The following is a 20,775-nucleotide window of genomic DNA, read 5'->3' on the forward strand; positions in this document are numbered from 1 at the left end:
TAAACTATACAAAGGATGCTTCTTCACCCAAGGGCAGGAAGACGCTCCCTTATCTTGGTCTGTACTGGTTTAAACTGATAATCTGCTGTCTCATGAATTTTACCCTCTATATAAACTGTTGTACTTGTGAATAAAGTTGAGTCAATTTGGGAAGACAACCTGAAGCAGTCTCTGTTTTCTTGTTCTCCCAAGCTGCTCCCGAGCTCGTACTAACACGCTGAATGGCATGCTTGAATATTACTTGAGAATATATTTGACTGTGTTACAGACTAAGGGACATTCTCTGCTGATAGACGTCCACGCCTCGGAGGAAGCCGATCCACGGATTAGGCCCTGGAAACCGTTTCCTTCATATACAATCAGAACAAAATTAACATATGCCAGGGGGTGTAATACAAAGAATTACAAACATTCAAATAATTTGTAATTACTACAAATAGTAATAGTTTTCATAGCCTTTTTGTTAAGTGATCCACTATAAAATGGCAGGCCGAGTAGCCCAAGCCTTTCAACTTCCAAAGACGGACGGAAGAAATACATCAAAAAATGGCAACCGTCTCCGCTAACACTGAACAGGACAAACACCCTTGGCCGCATATGCAAAGCATGTTTCACTTTAAAGGAGTACAAAAGGACAGCTATATAATGCGGTGTCTTCTGTGTGAGCCAAAGCAAACCGACGTTTCAGCGTACAAAAACTCAACATCTAACCTGAGGAAACATGTTGCGGTAAGTTTGCTTTAAATTTCTTTTTTTTTAGCTGTGGTTAAGTGGATGTCAGTAGTGATGGGCAGATGAAGCTTCATGAAGCACTGTAGATTTCCGGAGGAAGGGTCATAACAACCATCTGCCTCTCTTCATTGGTAGTGAGGCGGTGGAGAGGGTGAGCAGTTTTAAATTCTTGGGGGTAACTGTAACCGAGGACCTGTCCTGGGGCAACCATATCACCTTAGTTGCACGGAAGGCCCAACAGCGCCTCTACTACCTGAGGAGACTACGGAGCGCACACATTCCCAGACCTCTGATGTTGAACTTCTACAACTGTGCCATCAGCAGCGTTCTGACGCATGGATTTCTAGTGTGGTTCCCCAGCTGCACCAAGGCCGACCAGCAAGCACTCCAGCGGGTGGTGAAAGAAGCTGGCAGAATTATTGGAACAAGTCTGCCAGAGATCAGTAATATCTTCCCCACTCGCTGTCTGAGGAGGGTGCACAGTATCCTGCGGGACCAACATCACCCTGCGTACCACCTTTTCCACCTGCTGCCCTCAGGGAGAAGGTACAGGTCTATACAGGCCAGAACATCCAGACTGGCCAACAGCCTGTATCCACAGGCTGTGAGGCTCCTGAATTCTGCCCCCCTCCCCTCTCTGCCCTCCTCTCACGGACAATAACCATATCCAACTTCTCAATAGCAATGAACTGGTTTGCATTGGTGCATTATATCTTTATTCTCTTTCCCCCCTGCCCCCCCCCCCCCTCTTTCTTAAATAGACAACCATCATATCTCACAGTATAATAATATTGAACGGGTTGCATTGTTGCATTTTGTCATGTTTCTCAGGTCTTTGTCTGAATGTCCTATGAACATTACCTGTCTTGTTCTCATGTTGTTGCTAAGGATTGTCTCATTGCACTGAAGTCACACTGGGTTAAATATTTACACTTGGGTTTTAAGGGGTATTTTTTTTTTTACGGGTTGTACGGAAGCCCCAAACGCAATTTCATTGTTCTTTGACAATGACAATAAATACATACTTGACTTGACTTTTCATCCAATTGGTTCATCCCAGCGCAAAGCTTCTTGAAGCTTCATTTGCTCTAGTAGGACACCTACTGGACGTAAAAATATTAGTTGGCATGAATTTGAAGAGTGTGGCCTTTTGCACACAGCCTGTAAATGTCAACAACAAAAGGAGTGTGTAAAACATGTATATTGTAGTGATGCAGTATACTGTGTATATTTATACTGGCAGTATGGAAAATGATCATTTGGAAATGCTTAAAATGGAAATGATCATTTACTGTGAGGTGAGGTGTGGTTGGGGTGTGGACAGTAGTTGTGCTTTTGTAACGTTGAGGTATGGACAGCTACACACTGAGGCTTTGAGCCTCAGTCCTGCCTGTTCACATTTTATTCTATAAAAACTAAATTTTCACTGCTTTTATGGCCTTTTTAGTGGGGGGAACATAGCTAGGATTTAATGGTTTAACAAATCTTTTAAATCCTTTGTCCTCCACAATGCTAAATGGCTGGGAGTCCTCAATCACCATGCTAACCAGGTCTTCATCTATTTGAGATTGTTCTCCTGAGGAAAGACAATAAAGACAAAGCACAAATATAAACATCACACACGTAACTTATTACAGCTGTATAATATTGTTATATCATTTAGTAACATTACTGCATGCTATATTATCATGGCATTTGATGGCTCACCTGGTCTTGCTCCACAATCGGTGTTCCCCTTATTCTCATGCAAAGCTCTGTAGTGCCTAAGCATGGATGAGGTGTTGCTGTTATATCCCAGCTCCCTGGCACATAGCAAACACTTCACCTTGTACAAAAGTCAAGACAGCTTAACATAAATTGTATTGCACCATCAGTATTATGAAAATATATCTTCTGTAGAAATTTACATACCTTGTTGGGAGGAATAAAATCAAAATGTTCCCACACAGGGGAGGACATCCTCCTCTTCTTAGCTGGCTCCATTCTCTCCTGACTTTCTCTCCTCACTCTCATAAACCTCCAAACGGTCTCCAAACTCTCACTAACCGCAACTCTCCATCAAACACCTACATTTTTGAATGAAGTCTGAGGGGTTTATATCGCTGTCATATCTCGTGGCAAAGTTCGAACCACTTCATGAACCAGTCACGTGGTACAGCCGGGCAGCGAGGCTTCGGAAGTCATCATTTTCAGCTCCTCCCATAAATGAAGCAAGCCATCGCGGAAACGCCCTCTCCATTACTCGACACAAGCTTTGAAACCTCGATACAGAACGTCACATCACTAGTGTTGTAATCTCATGATTCTAATAATGCTACAGATATCTGGAATATACATTCAAAGGTAATTCTAACAAAGATAATGTTTAATGTAGCCTTAGAAATGAAGCTTTCCGTTGTCTTTTTTTCCTATTTCCGTTGTGCTTTTGCAGCGCTTTTCTCTTTGTAGCGTTTTTCTTTTTGCAGTGCAGCGTTTTTCTTGAAGTTGCAGTGCAGCGTCTTTCTTTTTGCAGCGTTTTCCTTTTTGCAGCATTTTTCTTTTTGCAAGTGTTTTCTGAAGTTGCAGTCCGTTTGGCCTCTCAGGGCCACCGTACGTTTCAGCCCAATTTAACGTCACCGTGGTAGGAATTAGAATCAAACTTATGGGAAAGGAGACCCCTTGGACATCAAACAGCGTGATGAGAACTATTGAAAAGAAAAGAAAAAATCTTTGGAAAAAAATATCTAAGGAGAATTAATTTATTTTAGTCTGACCCCACTCCCATCCGCTAACATGGAGGAGGCGGGTTTATGACTTATACTGCAGGGGGCGATAGGGACGTTTTGGCTTCATTTTTAGGGAGCTGTCGCGTCGTCCATGTTTTCTACAGTCAATGCTCACACACATCACATACACTCCTTACTGCACCCAGTCACACGCAAGACAGTAATTCCCGCAACACAGAGAAAGAACTCACAGGACACTCTGCAAAATTCAAAGCTGTAGCTGTAGCATAAACAACAACAAACTGGGACTGTTTGTAATTCTGTCCTGGGGTTTATACAGGTGCAGTCATAAGTCATAGTCAAAGCTATAAATAAACCCAGCAGCTTCAAGATCATTTTTGCTCTGGCAAGATGGCAAGACGGTCATATTCACTGCTTCAAGCACCTGACTATGTGAGGCACTCAGAGAGCGAAGATGACGAGGAATCCGCTGCATCAGTCTCCTCAGAGAATGCTGCATCAGTCTCCTCAGAGAATGACAGCATCGCTACCAGTGATGAGGATTACCATCCAGTGCCCGATTCCTCTTCTTCAGCAAGTGAGAATGATACAAAGACAGCAGTCGAGGTAGAGCGGCTAATGGAAGAGACGGTAGGAGAAGCGGCAGACGCCGGGGCGCCGGGGGCCGAGTGGATGTCTCGTTCTGGGAATATTGAGTGGTTTCCCACTGCTGAGGAGACCATGCGCTACAATCCAGTACCCACTGGTATCACTCCAGGGCCCACCCTGTATGCAGTTACCCGCATTAGCACCCTGAGATCTGCATTTGACCTGTTTGTGACAGAAGAGATCATTCAGCTGCTGTGCACCTACACAAACCTGCATGGGAGGCGAAAGTGTGAGAATTGGAGGGATGTGGATGATGTGGAGATGAGAGCGTACATTGGGACTTTGATTCTCGCTGGTGTCTACCGCTCAAGGCATGAAGCATCGCGTGGTTTGTGGGCTGACAAGACCGGACGGGCAATATTCCGTGCTACAATGCCCCACTATCGCTACGCCCAGATCAGCGCTAACATCCGCTTTGATGACAAGCTCGCCCGCCCGAGATGTTTCAGGAACGATAAGCTTGCTGCATTTCGCGACCTGTGGGAAAAGTGGGTTGCTCGTCTCCCCCTGCTGTTCAATCCAGGAGTTGACGTCTGTGTCGATGAGCAGATGGTTGGATTCAAAGGTCGATGTGGATTTCGGCAGTATATGCCCAAGAAGCCTGCAAAATATGGCATTAAAATCTGGGTGATCTGTGATGTGGCAACCTCCTATGCTTGGAAGATGGAAATTTACACAGGAAAATCTGGAAGTTCCCGGGAAGTTAATCAGGGAATGAGAGTTGTGCTACAACTGACAGAGGGGCTCAAAGGACACACTGTCACTTGTGACAACTTCTTTACATCGTTCAGCTTGGCAGAGGAGCTGCTCAGAAGAAAAGTAGCTCTGGTTGGCACAATCAGGGGAAACAAACCAGAGCTCCCTCCCCAGCTTGTTCAGCTGAGACAGAGGAAGATTCTTTCATCTCTCTTTGCCTTCACCAAAACAACCATGGCAGTCTCCTACATGCCCAAGCAAGGGAAGAATGTGCTTCTTTTGAGCACAAAGCATAGGGAACCAGCAGTCAGTGATGGGGAAAAGAAGAAGCCAGCAGCAATCCTTGATTACAACAAGTGTAAAGGTGGAGTGGATAACCTAGACAAGGTTGTCGGCACCTACAGTTGTCGGAGGAAAACCAGTCGCTGGCCACTGGCTCTGTTCTACAATCTTCTGGACATCTCAGCATACAATGGCTTTGTCCTGTGGAAAGCAGTGAATCCTGAGTGGGAGTCCGCCAAGACCCACAAACGAAGGGTGTTCCTGGAGGAGCTGGGCTACATGCTGGTGACTCCAGAAATTGCAAGACGGCCTTGTGCCCCACGCTCAAAAGCAGCCGCTGCTATTGTTGCTGAGATACAGCAGTCAGAATCAGAAACAGAGTCTGACCCAAAGCCCATCAACAAAACGAGGAAAAGGTGCGAACTGTGTATAAACAGAAGAAGAACGGCAACCACTTGCTCCAGCTGTGAAAAGAGTGTCTGCAAAGATCACTCTGCTGTGGTTTGCGTGTCCTGCCTTCCCTGAGTACACGTGTACACACACACACACACACACACACACACACACACACACAGAAAGAGGATGTATTTTGTACAAACAAGCAATAAAAGGCCGTTTTTGGCATGACTAACAAAGTGGGAGTTTCTTTTATTGGGGTCATTACTCACAGGAATAAAAATGGTTTTCATGACTAGGACTGGTTTTCATTTAAAAAATGAAGTTGGTCTAAGTAGAAAAATGTTTTAATATATAATAATTTTATAGTATTCTGTAAATGTAAACAAGGGGTGGCCATTTTTGGCCACGGACGGTCTGAGAGGGAGTTTTTTTGTTTTTCTGCCACTGCAGAAAAACAAATGTTGCATAAATGTCATTGATGCTGTTAATTATTGCTATGCATCTAACCTTCATCATGGTTAGCAAATAAATCAGATGGCATGTATTATTTAGAAAAAAACTGGGATTTTATGATTTTCTCAATTTATGAGTTATGATTATGTGCTCTGATATTTAAAGGGTTAAATTTCAGAATTTTAATGAAATTTTGATTTTCATGAACAGCCCTGATGCTAATCTAAAAAATCATGTTAAAAAAACTGGACATTTTTCTTAATATATATGAATTCTATAGCATTTTGTAAATGTAAACAAGGGGTGGCCATTTTTGGCCACGAACAGTTTGAGAGGGAGTTTTTATGTTTTTGCTCTCTCTGCACTAAAAATTACAGACCTAATCTGTAGGTGGCCACGAACAAGCTGAAAGGGTAGTGATTTTGATCAGACTCAGAGGGTTAATCAGTCTGTGGGTATCATCAGCTCTGATCCTGTTCCCCCAGCAGACCACAGTACAAACTGCACTCACCACTGGTGAGTGACAGAATGTCTCCATCTGCACATACTGAAGGATTTACAGCTTACTTAGGAAAGAGCCTGCTCATCTCCCAATAATTCCCATTTTGCTCTTCCAGTTCAGCCTGTTATCCTTAAGGACACCCAAGTTCTTGTACTTCTAGACTTGGATTCAGATGCAGAGCTCTGTACGTCTCCTCCTGCCCATAACTAACACACAGAACAATGAATGTAGTATCGACTTTGTCATAAAACCCTAAAAAAGAAAAAAAAAAAAAAAAAAGACTGATCCAAATGCACTCTTGTGCCGTTTGTATAGTTGTATGCCCTAGTCATTGTAGTATTGTGATTGAGATGGTGGGAGGGAAAACAAAACAGAACAAAAATGCAAAAGAAAAAAAAAAAAAAGATCACTTTAGAAACATTTTAATAATTTTTTACAAAATATACAAGTTCAACGAAGTCCCCCCCCCCTCCCCTCCACAAACATGGCTTATCCCATTATACATTTTATATACAACATTGTAAAAATGCTCAAAATAAAATCCTCCAAAACAAATGGGTGATCATCTACAAGGGGCTATACAAAATAGCCATGAAACACTTGATATACCGATTTACTCGAGACATTTGGCACATTTACAGTGGTGGCTACAAAAACCAGGAGGACATTCATGGCCTGCCATGTAAGGGCTTCTAAATGTCTTCATCACGGACAAGTAAAAGTTCAAGTTTAGAGAAAACCCTAAGCTGGGGAAGGATAACCTAATGACAGTGGTTGGAGTGGTTTTTAAAAACATTGCCTGGACAGTGTATGACCCAGACCTGATGTTACGTGTTCATCTTCCTTTTCTTCAGGCGTTCCCGCCAGTCCTCGGGCAGTGCCTCAAAGTTGGCATTCTTTGAAGCTTTTCCTCTGTAAAAATTGAAAAAAAGTTACATTTATAATCACTGAAATAAGAGTAAAACTGGGCGAGAAAGCAGTAAAAACAAGTAAAGCTCATTTTAAAAAATAAAAAAATGAAAACCTAAAGTAAAAGGAAAGGGCATAACCACATACGTGCTGAGCTGCTGTTGCTTCCACTCTTCAATACTTTTCTTGTTGAGCAGATCTCTATCTTCATCACTGGAACTGCTCTTTTCTTCCTCATCCAACTCCTTCTGTATACTCTGCCACTTCTTCACCAGAGAAGGCATTTTGGTCTTACTTTTCTTGGGCTAGAGAGAGAGAAGTGTGTCAAATGGAAAACGTGAACTGCATGTTTTCCTGAATGTCATTTTAAGTATTGCATCAAAGGGACGGCTTCATGGAAAGGAATTTTTTTTTGAGAACAATTAGTCTAACAAAAGACAAACCATGATGAACACTCCGGAATGAAAGACTTCTTGGTCAGCTGATTTTAACTCCAATACTAACCTTATCCTTTTTGGTTTTCTTGCTCTTGTCTGTGGGCAGAGTTTTTGCCCCAGTAGGTTCAAAGGGTGGCTGAGATGGTGGCAGTGGTGGTTGTGGAGGCAGAACTGGGACAGGTGGAGCTGGAGGTTCACAAGGTACCAAAGGGGCAGTGACGGCCGGCATACCCCAGTAGGCAGTTGCTGACATTAGAGGGGCTGCAGACAAGGAGAAACTTTATTGCTACTTTGTAAACATATTAAATTAACCAATTGTGTACATGTACTGTTCCTTATTCAGGGTAGCTTTGCCTTTTGTTTTCATTATGATGGACGTGTAATGAAACTTTTTTTTTTTTACCTGCACTGGCAGCTGGCTGGGTGTACAGAATGGGACTGCTGCCAATTGTAATGGTTTTATTCATCTGACCAGCTTTACGTTTTTGACCCTTTCCCAGGGGACCCGATGACTCGACAGCCTGTGTAAATGACAACAAATACAATATAAAGCTAAAGCTGATGGCTGTTCTTCTGAAAAAAATGAAAACACTAATGTAATTATAATCATAACTACTTCCACACCTTCGTGCTAGCAGAGCCTGGCGGCAAAGGAGGCTTCCCACTGCCATCTTCCTCAGTTCCAGGGGCTGGAGGCTCTTCATCATTGTCATCATCCATCTCCATCTCCACCTCCATGATCTCTCCATCACTGTCAGGAGGGGGAGGTGGGGGAGGTGGTGAGCCTGGGGGGAGTGGTGGAGGTGGGGGGTAGTTGGATGGTGGAGGAGGGCTGTCAGGAAGTGGAGGTTGGGATGGGGACCAGAAGGATGATGGATTGGGCTGAGGAGGTAGCGGTGGCGGGGCAGTAGGAGGACATGTAGATCCTTTGTTTAAAAATAAAACAATAAAAAAAAAAAAAAAAGGGAGATTAACATTATTATGCAATTACAGTAAAGAAATATGTACTGAACAGACTTTATTGCAGTTATTTTCCTTTCCACTCCCCAGTAATTTTCTCCTAGTCTAAGATCAGCAGCAGTAATAACAGATTTACCTGTGACACCTGATGCACTTGTTTTGGTATCCACCTGGCTTGAAGTCTGTGTCTGAGTACCCTCGCCATCTTTCAGGTCCTCCTCCTTGTCATCCTCTGTTGGAAAATCCCACTGGGAGGCACCGGTCCGGTCCTTCACATAGAAATACCGCCTGTGCTCTCTAGAGAGTGGGACAACAGAGATAGAAGGCACAAGTCTCAACCACTGGTCTACATACTTGCTGTGTAGCTTGATACCCTGGGACAGAAGGGCAAGGGAGTGGACAGTATGGCCACAATTAAGGACTAGGAATGTTGGTATGGACAGTGCTTTTAACTGTCCTGAACAAAGGCCGAATTAAGAGTGTGGTTATGGTTGTGGATAGGGAACCCACCTTGCTCTCAGGAATAAATAAACAAACAAATCATCTCTAGGTCCTGAAAGCAGCATTCAGCAGCTCACACCATGGTTGTCACATTTCTTTTGTTTTAGACAACCATTCCCTCCCAGACACAGGAAGACGCCGGGGAGGAAGTACCATTATTATTATCAGCAGCAGCAGCAGCAACAACAACCATAGGGCATAAAATAAGAAGCACAAATTCAACTCATTTTATGTCAGAAAGAAGTAAATGGAAAAACAGGAAAACATATGAAATAGAGTTGGTCTGACCTGCTGGATTCCCGTCATTGCTCCATCTTCACCTTTTATTTGATGCGTGACACTCGTCGCTTCCAGGGCATCACTCTTTCAGCATTGCATTCAGGGGGTTGTAGTCCTGTAAAGTGCAAAGCTGTCCCACGCAACCAAACCTTCCTACCATACACCCCCTCCCAGTTTTTCCACTGACTGGACCCATAATCAGTTTACAAATGCCCTTTTACAACAAAAGGCTTAAGAGTCTGTTAAGGGACTAAGAGTCCTCTCTGTGGCAGGTGTATTTAACACGAAGCAGGCAGGCCCAGAGTGGATGCTCCCTTATCAGTGTACGCAAAGGACTGCATCACAAAAACCTGAAGAGTCTGTTTCTGGTAAGTATTTTGATCCACTCGGACTGGTTAAGCTTCTCCCCAAGTCATGTTACAAAGTCTGCAACCTCAGCACTGAGGGATGTGTAGTCACACGGTAAGATTTTTGGGGGGCTGGGGAGTTTAGAGATGTGAAAGGTAAGGAGCGCGTACCTGTCCCAGTGGCAGGACCAGCCTTTAGGGGTGGCGTTAAGTTCGTAATATTTTATGTGTTCGGCAGCTTCCTGCAGCCGGCGGCGAAGATAGACTCCATTCAGAGCGCCCTCCCTCCAATCAGCAACCCGTGTCTGGGGGAAAAATGAAATAAAGAACAAAAGAAGACAGACAAGAGGGACAGAGACAAAAATTAGACAAAAGCCCATAAAATATAACTAAAGGGCTCAAGAGACAGATACAGACAGAAGAGCTGCAGGATAGATGAGTAATATGGAAGAGTAATTACAGTAAGTTTCCAGAATGACACCGTATGATGAATTATTATGAAGATTTTAAATATTAAATACTACCGCGTGCCTGTGCAAAATCATGTGAAACAAAATTAAATGTTAAATATTTTAAAAGTCGGATTAGAAAAGCAGCAAATGGAAGTTAGGATGACATTGCTTAGAAAATGAATATCCACGCACCTCAGTTTGTAGCAGAAGCAGCTGAAAGTTTGAGATCCCTTTCTTATTTATCCCAAGAAACTCCATCTTGCTGATTAAGGTGTTTGCCAGTTCACCGATCTGAAACTACATTTTTTACCATTAAAATACTTCTCAAAAGAGAGTGCACAATTACTGTTTGTTAGTAATAGTAGTAGTGTTGTTACCTTGAGCTCAGGAGTTTCCTCTTTGAGCTCAGATGTCTCCCCCTCCTCCTTCACGGAAGGTTTTGAACCCATTTTGTCCTCAGAATTTTCCACTTCATTGTCTTCTCCTTCCTCAACACTTTCTAAGACTTTAGGAAGTGCTACAAGAAACAAGAGAGGCATAAAATTATGTAGATAGAATTTTTTTTAATGTTATTCCACCCACTTCTCTCATGTGTTAATGTTTAAACTAACCGGTCTCTGTGTTATCCGGTATATCTGAGCTTCTACTGTTAGAGTCGGGGCTGGCAGCACTGAGGAAAGAAGTCTTCCACCGGTTCTTCTTCAGCAGAACACCACGAGGACCGGAGGCTTCTTGGCTATTCTCAGAACAAGGACTGGAGCCCCCAGCACTGACATCACCCTCCTCCAGTGCTCGTAGCTCAGCCTAAGAGTCAGGTGTTTGATTATTCTGTGTGCCAAAAGAAAGTTTCAAAGATATTCCTTTTGCTGCATTAAATACACACCTTTTTCCTTTCCAGAGCCAGTTCTAACTCCATGGTGTCCTCTTCTGCCTCTTCATCACCTTCAGAGTTGTCTCCAGATTGCTTCTTGGTGCATCCATCTTTCTGGACAATGGGAGCTGAGTCTGAGTCCCTCAGAGGGGTAGAAGGAGATCCTGTAAGACGAACGCCATCTCCGTCAGAATCCAAGCTATTCTCACTCTCATCCAGGCCTTTAAGCAGTCTTTTCCTCCATTTCTCTTCTGCTTCCTTCACTTCAGAGGGGATCAGAGGAGCGAGGAGTGCTGCAGCAACTCCCTGGCGCTCTTCCTCTTCACTTGTGAGGCCTACAACGCTTTCAATTACCTCCTTTAAAGAAAAACACAGTGCAAGTCATATTTAGTATCAAAGTGAGAGTATTTAAACAAAACAGAAACTAGCTGAATAGTTGAATTGGGGACAGATGGAACATGCCTTTACTTTTGTCTCTTTTGCTGATGTTGTTGTGGCAGCAGATACAGCATTTTCTTCTGTGCAATAACCTGCATGAGCTGTGCCATTTCCATTGACACTCGAGCTATAAATAAAAGCAGAATACCCACAATTATCAGGTGTCAGAAATAAACATAATTTTCAAACACTTTGTTTAATACTCTTAATGTCTCCTACCTGTTGGTATAATGTCCCAGGCTTTGCACCTGATCAGCTAGATAGTGTGGCAGCTCCCAGGACACTTCATTGGTCAGTGTGTTCCAGTAATAATAGCAACCAGAGTTCTCGTCCCACACCTCCTGCCAGTCTCCCATCTCTACACCCACTGAAATACAAGCAAATACATAGGACTTTAAAAACCACCAAAACATAATCTCAAAAATTAACAAACAAACAAAATAAGACAAAAAAAAACCCCTCCAGTGTTCTCAGTTAGAGCAAAGAAGATATTAACAAAAAAATAAATAAATCGGCTACGTTTAATGGTTAGTAGACATCAATATCAAACCGTCCCTTTTGAAAGTAACCACTGCGTGATTGATCTCTTTATATAATCAATGTAGCACATTGTTAAATACTTTATGTAATCAAGACTATAACATTAGAAAAATACAGTTTTCTTTTCATATGAATATAAATACATTAATATACAAATTATTTTTGGTGAAGAAATATAAATCAGTTCACTAAGGACATGCACACTTGATATTTTAATGCAGCAGAGATAATTACCGCCGGCTAGTGAGTACTGTGTATTGTACTCAAAGTCTGTGCCTTGCTGATTCTGTCCTTCACCAGCAGCTGGCTGCTGAGTATTAACCTCAGGTTTGGGTGGAGTAGCACTTGGAAGTGACTGATGAGTTGGTGCATCATCTGAACTTGGCTGAGTTGTGATTGCATCAATTTCCTGCAACCAGAAAACACAGACGGCAAGTTTTTAGTTGCGTGAATAAACCACACGGGTCAAAGCACTAGGCTTTACATAGAGTATATGATTTAATAATGAATAAGGAGCTCAGAGAGTATAAAATCTGCATAAGTTATTTGAAAAATCAGGAAAAACAAACAATTTTATAAAGTTATGAAGTAGAAGTTGACTTTAACCTACTTGTCATTAATCTACACCTTTATTAGCTCAACATAAATAATAAGAGACTGGCTTACAGTATCCTCATCATACTTACAGCCATGAAATTGGCCAGTGTGCTGTCGATGTCACCTGACTGATTGTGTTGAGAATTTGCGGCTGACCGATGAGAATCTCCCGCATCCTCTTCATCGCTATCCTCATAGGCTCCGAGCAAAGACAACCCCTCTACAAGGGAAAGCAAAAAAGCTTTGTTCAGCGAAATGAAATAAAGTCTTGAATCTGCTGCTTGAGAATGACTGCAGCAACACACACGAAAAGAGAGAGGGAGAGAAAAACACTTCACCTGTAGCTTTTACTGCTGGAGCCTTGATGTTTGTGCGTCTCACGAATCTATGCCCATCCCCATCCTGTTCATCTGGGGAAAAAAACCAAAGTTTTGTAGTAAAGTATTGTCGCTTTTAACATTACAGGTATTCATAGACTAAATAAAAAGCATCGCGGTCTAAGGGTATCGATCCCACAGATCATTCCCCCATTTCTTTTTGGCTAGCTGATCCTATCCTATCTTCTAACATATTTTGTAAGATAAAGTGATGATGTTCCCCGAACTGTTAGCTTAGCGCACTAGCCTATAGCTTCTGGTAGAAGCTAAAATTAGAAAAATAATTCATAATAACTACAGCTCTCAGCTGCAGTTTCTCAGCGACGGTGTATATTTGCAGCATATGTTAAGTAACTGGACAGCTAAATATAAAAATAACAGTATTATTGTAATTAATGATAATCAGATGAGCCCGTTGTTCGCACCTCAGGTATTTAGCACTAGGCTAGCCTGCCGCTAACATGCTACTGAGATAAAATACCATCAGATCCCGAGGGCGCTTCTTCTCTCTCTCCAACATTCACGCCGCGGTTCCCGGGTGGGGAAAGCTGCAATATAGTTCTCCGACCGACGGCTCCTCCAGGGAGGCGACTTTTCTTCCCCATCTCTGTTTATGTGTTTGTAGGCCTGCTTCCTTCGCTGGCGACGTTAATTACTGCTTTTTTTCTACGTCGCTGCTTCGAGCTGGCACAAAAGCTTTTCACTTCCGGTTCACGGTGTAGTGTTTTGAGCATAGTCTCCGGAAATTCACTGTGTAACCCGGTAGGCTAATTTGCTATCTTAAATTCACAGTCTGAGTGAAACCAACACAGTCCAGACTTTAGAAAAACAGGATATTTGTTTTTGCCGAGTAGTTTATTTCGCCCGTGACGGTAGCTGCAACTATCACGGTTAGCGTGTAGCCGGTTAACCAGACTTGAAATGGAGGGTGAAGATAAGCGATTACACGGTTATGGAGGAGACCCACCCACTGATGCATCAAGGTAGGGACCTTCCGCTGAGGCAGCGGTCCACGGGAATCCAAGGAGCAACGACTGTCCAGAACGGGACCAGAAGAAGGTCGGTGAGTTCCGGTTCGGAAACATTAGGAGGTGCCATGGGACCACTTCTGCACTGGCTGCACGATGTGGCAGCTGTCACGCTCCTCAAAGCCCGACGGACACTGCTTCAGGCAGCCATCCTTTTTTGTGTCCTAGTGCTGCTGCTCTGGGTGTCCATCTTTCTCTATGGGAGCTTTTATTACTCTTATATGCCTACCGTGAGCTTCTCCACCCCAGTGCACTTCTTCTACACTGCTGACTGTGATACCTCGGAGACGAGACTTTGCTCCTTCCCCACAGCCAACATCTCTTTCATGAAGAATGGCAGAGATCAGGTGATGGCCAATGGTCAGCCTTACCGAATATCTTTGGAGTTGGAAATGCCTGAATCGCCAGTGAATGAAGAGCTGGGTATGTTCATGGTAAAGATGTCTTGTTATACCAAGGGTGGAACGACTGTCTCATCAGTTGGAAGATCTACAATGCTGCATTACCGCTCTAAGCTTCTGCAGACTATGAGTACCTTAGTGTTCGCTCCTCTTCTCGTCACTGGCATGGCGGAGCAGAAGCAGCTCATAGAGGTGGAGCTGTTCTCAGACTTCAAGACCAACGCTTATCAACCCACTATTGGTGCAGTCATTGAGATCCACTCAAAACAGGTTCAGATCTACTCATCTCAGCTCCGTATCCACGCTTACTTCACTGGTATTCGATATGTTCTGTATAACTTCCCCCTGACATCTGCAGTGATTGGCGTAGCGACCAACTTTGCCTTCCTCAGTGTCATTGTGCTGTTCAGCTACCTGCAGTTTATATGGGGTGGACTCTGGCCTCCAGATCAAGTGAGAGTCAGGGTTATGATGGGAGACGACACCCGCATCCAGCAGAGGAGAGAAGAGGTCCGAAAGCGCATGGAGAGGGAAAACTCTCAGAAGGAACTTAATTCTTCTAAAGTGACTGGATCTGTGAGTGAGTCATCTGATTTTCAGGAGACTGGCACAGGCACTGAGCTGTCAAAGAATGCCTCTGTAATCCCAGATTCCTTGGGGCCTGATGTTCCAGATAGCAAGGAAGAGGAGTCTCATGAGTCTGATGGGCCAGAGGTGGAAGAGAATTCTCCACCTCAGCTGGGTGAAACAGTACTACGGCAGAGACCTGGACCCTGGATGAGCCTTTGAACCCTGTCACCTCACACAGTTACAGTACCTGTAGGATATGCTTATATATTCCATTATCACTCTTTAGCAGTTTGAATGTGATTTGGCAGATCGTGATAGATTGAAGCATACCTACTGTTCCAATTTGATCAAATTCACATGCATGACTGTAATCAGTACTAGCCACATTGTTTTAGCTGGAACACTTCTCATTTTGACAAGAGGGTTTTTTTTGTAACTTTTAGTGCTGCTTATTTCTTTCTTCTGGTCTTACAATTCTTGTCTTTGTTACATTTGAGTTTATTCTTTCCCACATCAAGAGGTGCTACATTCCAGATCTGGCTTGTCTAACAGTATTCTCTATCGTCACATAATGCCAACAGCTTAACACACCCTTTTAAGTCAGTTCAATCTCCTCATGTATTACCCTTACTTCTCAGTTCAAACATCATTAAATATGATGCCACTTTTGAAAGTAAATGCTTTGCAATTGAAACAAAACTTCAAAAGACTGATGCATTTTCTCAAAGGGTCATTGAGAGACCAATTAGATTTGGAAATTTTGGTGTAAAAAGACAGCTATGGTAAAAGGTGCAAAGAGCCCAGCCTGAGGGATCTAAAAAAAATTATGTTTTGTTTGTTTGTTTGTTTTAATATTATAAATACATGTTCTTTTTCAGTGTACCACATGACTTACCTAGTGTGGCATATTTAGTTAAAGCTTGACTCTTTTATACAGTTGTGGTTCATTCTATGAGGTCTTTATTATTAAGTGCAGTTTGCGTTCTGCTGTTTGTTAAAAAATATTATTTATTCAGTTTTCATCACAACCAAGCACCAGAACATTTTAGATGGGTCTTTTAAGTAATATAAGTTTATTGATACATGTGAAACTTTCTTTATTTATCATTAATGACTATGGAGAATAAGAGGAATAGTAAAGTTACTGTAGAATTGAAGCTGATGTTAGTATGTGGCTCAGCCTCCATGTGTGTAACCTGCACTTCAGGGGTGCTTTGGATCCAAGTAAGTTTAAGTAAAGGAAGTGGGCAAGTTGTGTTTTCGTTGGACTTTGAACCAAAGATATTTATGTATGTAATATAATGCACTCATAATCTCTCATCTTGTATCCTGAGAAAATACGAGTAGATGTTATGTGTTAAACAAATTAAACACAGTTAACTTCTTTATTGTCACCATAATAAAGCAACTCTAGCTACCAACTGAATTTTTAATTCCTATAGAGAAATCTGATGACTGTCTTGCAGTCTTACAGTAAATTACTTAATAACAAATTTACATTACATTACATATACATTTGAGAAATGTAAAATCATCGACAAGATAAGTTAACTTGTATCTCCAGTAAACATGTCCTGAATACTGGGTTTTTAACATTTTAAACAAAAATATGTTTACTTCTTTTTGTTCCAATCTCTTGTACAGATAATTTACTGGAAATTCTAAGCAACTTCTGATGGCTAGTTCCAGCAGGGTACACAAAGCCCAAACCCGTTTCTTCAAACTGACAGTGAATTACACACTTATCAGATCTCAATCCCATAGCACCTTTGACATGTGGCGCTACAGGAGATTTTTATCATGTGATGCTATCATTTCAGCATAGACCAAAAGCTCAGAGGAATGTTTCCAGCATCTTGTTGAATCTATGCGAATTAACACAGTTTTTTAAGGGAAAAGCAGATTGAACCTGGTGCTAGCACAGTGTACCCAATAAAGTGGTCAGTGAGTGTGTGTGTGCAGAGAGAGCAGCAATGCAAACTCAAATGGTTTGTAATAAGTTGTGATCTGCAGATACTTAAAGGGTTAACATTGATGCTGTTGGCTTGTATTAAGCATGAAATCTATATATAGGTATGTGTCACACTTAAGCATAGATTAAATAACATTACAGCTATTGGTTTGAAAAAAATCCTGCAACTTCACATGACGTCTGATTTTGTTATAAAGGTAAAAACGTACCAAAACTCTGGTGAATGCTTTTGAATGACTAAACATAAAGATGTTTATACATTCACAAACCAAATTTAACTATACTGATTTAAAAAACAAAATAGGTGTTGTGTTTAATATAAGATTAAATAAGTTTATTCCATTGTTACATTAAAACATAATGTTAAGCACATAAAACATAACAAAATCAGATTGATATATATGTAGTTTATAATAGGACCATACAAATGTAAAAGATTGCCTGAAATCATAATAAATACTATAACGTAATATAAGTATACATTTAGGTAAAATATTATGCATTCATATATTTAAAAAATCAAATACATATTTATAGAATAATATAAAGATCTATGAAAGGTGGAAGCACAGAAACCAGTCGTAAATAATCACATTTCCAGAAGAAAAAACAATTTCAAGCCCTTTCAATCTTTTTTTTTTTATGCATTTTGTTTAGAAAGTTTCCAAATGCCCAGATCATATATCGTGGAATTACTTTTAAGCTTGTTTACAGAACATTTTCCTGGTACACAGGGGAATTGCAAAATTGCATGTATGATCTGTTTCAAACCAGAACCTTACAGCAACGACATTATGGCCCATTAGCAGTCTTTATTCAAAGCCACAGCTCCAATCTAGTCGATGAATTATGCATTGGTCTGGATACAGAGTGCACTAATTGACTTAAACCATCCATCTCTGGTATTAAAATCCTCAGCAGGTGCAGATACTATCTTGCACTGCTGGAACAAAATGTTTTCTAATGCTTTGCATTGTAAAATCAGAAGTCACAAACTGTGAATTATACTGACTATAAAAGTATAAAAGTAGAAACTAATTCTCAGATCACTGGACAGCAACAGCTGCATGGCTGATTTACTAGAATAATGTTAATGCCTGTTTTGACACATTGCCTTGCAAACATACTATGTGAACTTGGCAATACACAAACAATATAATACATGCAACATTCCAGAGGGAAAAGATCAATTAAAAAGTGTTGAAATGAATAATTTCAAGGCATGCAGTCTTTTTATTTTGTTTTTTTAAATGTTGCTTTTATGTCGTGATTCAAATATCCCATTTTACAGACTATGCATTTTGGATTTCATTACTTTATGGCCTTTATAAGGACAGTTCAATCCAAAATAAAGTCATAATCCTAAGATATGTAAATGCAAACATAACTAGTATATCTAAAACTGGCCAACTCTCACCAAACAATCTGATAGACAAGTAGCACAGCAGGCCAGTTGAGGGTGTGTGTGTGTAGATTTGATTTCAGAGGTGAGCTTTCCCTTTTAAATGATTGGCTTTACCATATATGGACCAAATACCATCACCCTGACGGTATTTGTCATGCCACTCTGCTTTAAGTGCTCCAGGACGCCACTCGAGCCTGGCCAGTCAATCCCGGCTCCCCACAGCTGAAGGTCACTTTGGTCCTTAACCTTGAATGTTCTGTTGCTCTTCAGGATGGACTTCGACAACCTCAGCTGTAGTCTCACTTGCTGCTTTTGAAGCATCATCTTCCTGCTCGTCATCTGAGCTATCAGCCCATCGCCCAACCCTTCTGACTCCCTCAGCCACTGCTGGGGCATTAACACAGGGGTTGTGGTCATAGATCACAAGTTTTAACCCCTGCATGTGAGAAAGGCTAGGAAAATGACGTATTCTGTTCCGATCTACATCAACAACAGCCAGAGAGTGCATTTCAAGCAACACTGGTGGGAAATCTGGCAGTTGGTTCCCAGCAAGCCAAATACTTCGCAGCTCGTGCAGCCGTCCAAATTCTTTGGGTAAACTCCGTATCTGGTTATATCCGAGGTGCAGGGTCTTTAGATTTGAGAGCTCACAAACAACCTTAGGGAAAACAGTGAAGCAATTAGTCTCCAGCCACAGAGTGCTAAGTTCCCTAAGCTCTCTCAGCTCTACGGGGAGGTGATAAAGCCTGTTATTACCCAAGTAAAGAATACTAAGCTGGGGCAACCTGCATATGGCTAGTGGGAGCTCCTCAAAGCAGTTAAAATCGAGGGCCAGAAGCTGCAGCTTTCTCAGGCTCTGCACTTCAGCCGGTAAGCTGCTGAGGTTGTTGTCACTCAGGTAAAGCTTCACCAACTCATTGAAGAGACAGGCAGCAACAGGCAGCTTTCGCAGCTGTCGGCTACTCAGGTCCAGGGTCCGATCTAGTGGCATCTCCTTCAGGTCCCCAACTAAGAAGCGCTGGCAGCGTTCAGAAGGAATGAAGGCGAGAATACTTCTCATGGCATTGCCCATTTTTCTTACTGTTTCTGCCACAAGACTGTTACTCGACATCCATCTCCTTTATCTTCAAGTGAATTTCATGGTGTTCCATTAACACTCCTCCACTTCCCCTCTGCGTTTATTCGTCTTGATAATCAAGAAAAAAGAAACAGTGAAATCATACAACAGCTTAGGAAGGAGGATGACACATCAGTTATATTATGAAGTGCATCCTTTAATGTAATAAAGGGGGTGTTGTGTCAAGGTAATATATAATAAAATTAAACAGAAAAACATTGTAAGTGTTAAGATGTTCATACAAAAAATTCAAAATACCTTCTTTCTAATGTCTTGCTGATGATATCCAGTATGACTCCCAGTATCTCCTACAGTAAGCCATTTGTTTATCCAACTTAATGAGCTGAAAACTTATTGTATTCCCTGGGCAGATATTTCCCAGTGCAGTCCTCTCACTATCTCTCTGTGGCTCCAAGCTCTGCCAGACTCTCATGGCTATAGCAACCACTAGCTCTCTCCTCCCCATTTGTGCCTAATGACTTTCCCCTCTTCTTCTCTGAGATGACAGAGGTGGGAGAGAGAGAAACAGGGAGGGGCAGGGTGACATGGATAAGCAGAATAAGTGCTTTGTGATGAAAGAGCAACAAAGGTCATTTGCATTCTGCTGTAATCATCCCAGAGGCAGTCTTGGGTGGAAGCCACTGGGCTCAACAGGTGAAATGTTCTTAGCAATTTGCCAGTGTTTGCAGGGATATCAGATTACTTTGATTAGAGTATACTATGTTTTCAGTTATGGAAAATCTCTGTAGATCTGTGTTTTGCCAATGCCACATTGTATAGTCTTGGAAATGGGTTCATTTAGAATGAACACATAGCAAGTCAAATCCTCCAAATCCAAACAATCTTCATGCAAGCTTATACTCAAAGATGAATATCCTGTAAGTAAGCTGGATATCTTACAAGAGGTGTGAAGTGTCCATGCTATCTGACATATCTTCATTGGGGCTATTTTCCAACTAGATAAAATTAGGAAGGGATTTCATTGTCCTTATCTGAGGGGGCAATAGTTGACCCTCATCTGCTTTCACTCACTGACACACTGTTTTTATCACTTTCCCGCAGCCACTTACTGCCAGAGCACAATAGTGTGACTGTCATAAAAGATCCTGTTCATATTAAAAATCTGGATATCTCAC

The 20,775-nt window shown here is 41.9% G+C and overlaps 4 protein-coding genes across 5 annotated transcripts; 2 read left to right on the plus strand and 2 right to left on the minus strand.

The window, feature by feature from the left end:
* The first annotated feature begins 2,954 nt into the window (after positions 1 to 2,954).
* On the plus strand, positions 2,955 to 6,751 carry LOC309710470 (piggyBac transposable element-derived protein 4-like). The gene is made up of 2 exons (XM_082539975.1): positions 2,955 to 3,075; positions 3,778 to 6,751. Exon 2 carries the CDS (start codon positions 3,849 to 3,851, stop codon positions 5,607 to 5,609), a length of 1,761 nt encoding a protein of 586 aa, XP_082396101.1. The 5' UTR covers positions 2,955 to 3,075; positions 3,778 to 3,848; the 3' UTR covers positions 5,610 to 6,751.
* A 93-nt stretch (positions 6,752 to 6,844) lies between these two features.
* On the minus strand, positions 6,845 to 13,851 carry fnbp4 (formin binding protein 4). Of its 2 annotated transcripts, none has more exons than XM_082539959.1 (17): positions 13,628 to 13,851; positions 13,108 to 13,179; positions 12,859 to 12,989; positions 12,407 to 12,581; positions 11,852 to 11,999; positions 11,663 to 11,759; positions 11,207 to 11,551; positions 10,935 to 11,127; positions 10,701 to 10,840; positions 10,516 to 10,620; positions 10,043 to 10,176; positions 8,881 to 9,041; positions 8,409 to 8,710; positions 8,188 to 8,305; positions 7,852 to 8,045; positions 7,495 to 7,652; positions 6,845 to 7,350 (listed from the first exon to the last, which is right to left on the minus strand). In XM_082539959.1, the coding sequence occupies exons 1-17, from the start codon at positions 13,749 to 13,751 to the stop codon at positions 7,266 to 7,268; spliced, it is 2,682 nt and encodes an 893-aa protein (XP_082396085.1). In that variant the 5' UTR covers positions 13,752 to 13,851; the 3' UTR covers positions 6,845 to 7,265. The 2 variants fall into 2 exon arrangements, with proteins under 2 accessions (XP_082396085.1, XP_082396084.1); XM_082539958.1 differs by having other exon boundaries at positions 11,657 to 11,759.
* Positions 13,852 to 13,874: 23 nt separating this feature from the next.
* LOC309710482 (seipin-like) lies at positions 13,875 to 16,566 on the plus strand. The gene has a single exon (XM_082539999.1). The coding sequence runs from the start codon at positions 14,099 to 14,101 to the stop codon at positions 15,362 to 15,364; it is 1,266 nt and encodes a 421-aa protein (XP_082396125.1). The 5' UTR covers positions 13,875 to 14,098; the 3' UTR covers positions 15,365 to 16,566.
* Positions 16,567 to 17,582: 1,016 nt separating this feature from the next.
* On the minus strand, positions 17,583 to 20,560 carry lrrc10 (leucine rich repeat containing 10). The gene is made up of 2 exons (XM_082540008.1): positions 19,898 to 20,560; positions 17,583 to 19,708 (listed from the first exon to the last, which is right to left on the minus strand). Exon 2 carries the CDS (start codon positions 19,631 to 19,633, stop codon positions 18,764 to 18,766), a length of 870 nt encoding a protein of 289 aa, XP_082396134.1. The 5' UTR covers positions 19,634 to 19,708; positions 19,898 to 20,560; the 3' UTR covers positions 17,583 to 18,763.
* Between the last annotated feature and the right edge of the window lie 215 nt (positions 20,561 to 20,775).

Source organism: Aulonocara stuartgranti (assembly GCF_965226115.1).
Source record: "Aulonocara stuartgranti genome assembly, chromosome: 7".
NCBI lineage: Eukaryota > Metazoa > Chordata > Actinopteri > Cichliformes > Cichlidae > Aulonocara > Aulonocara stuartgranti.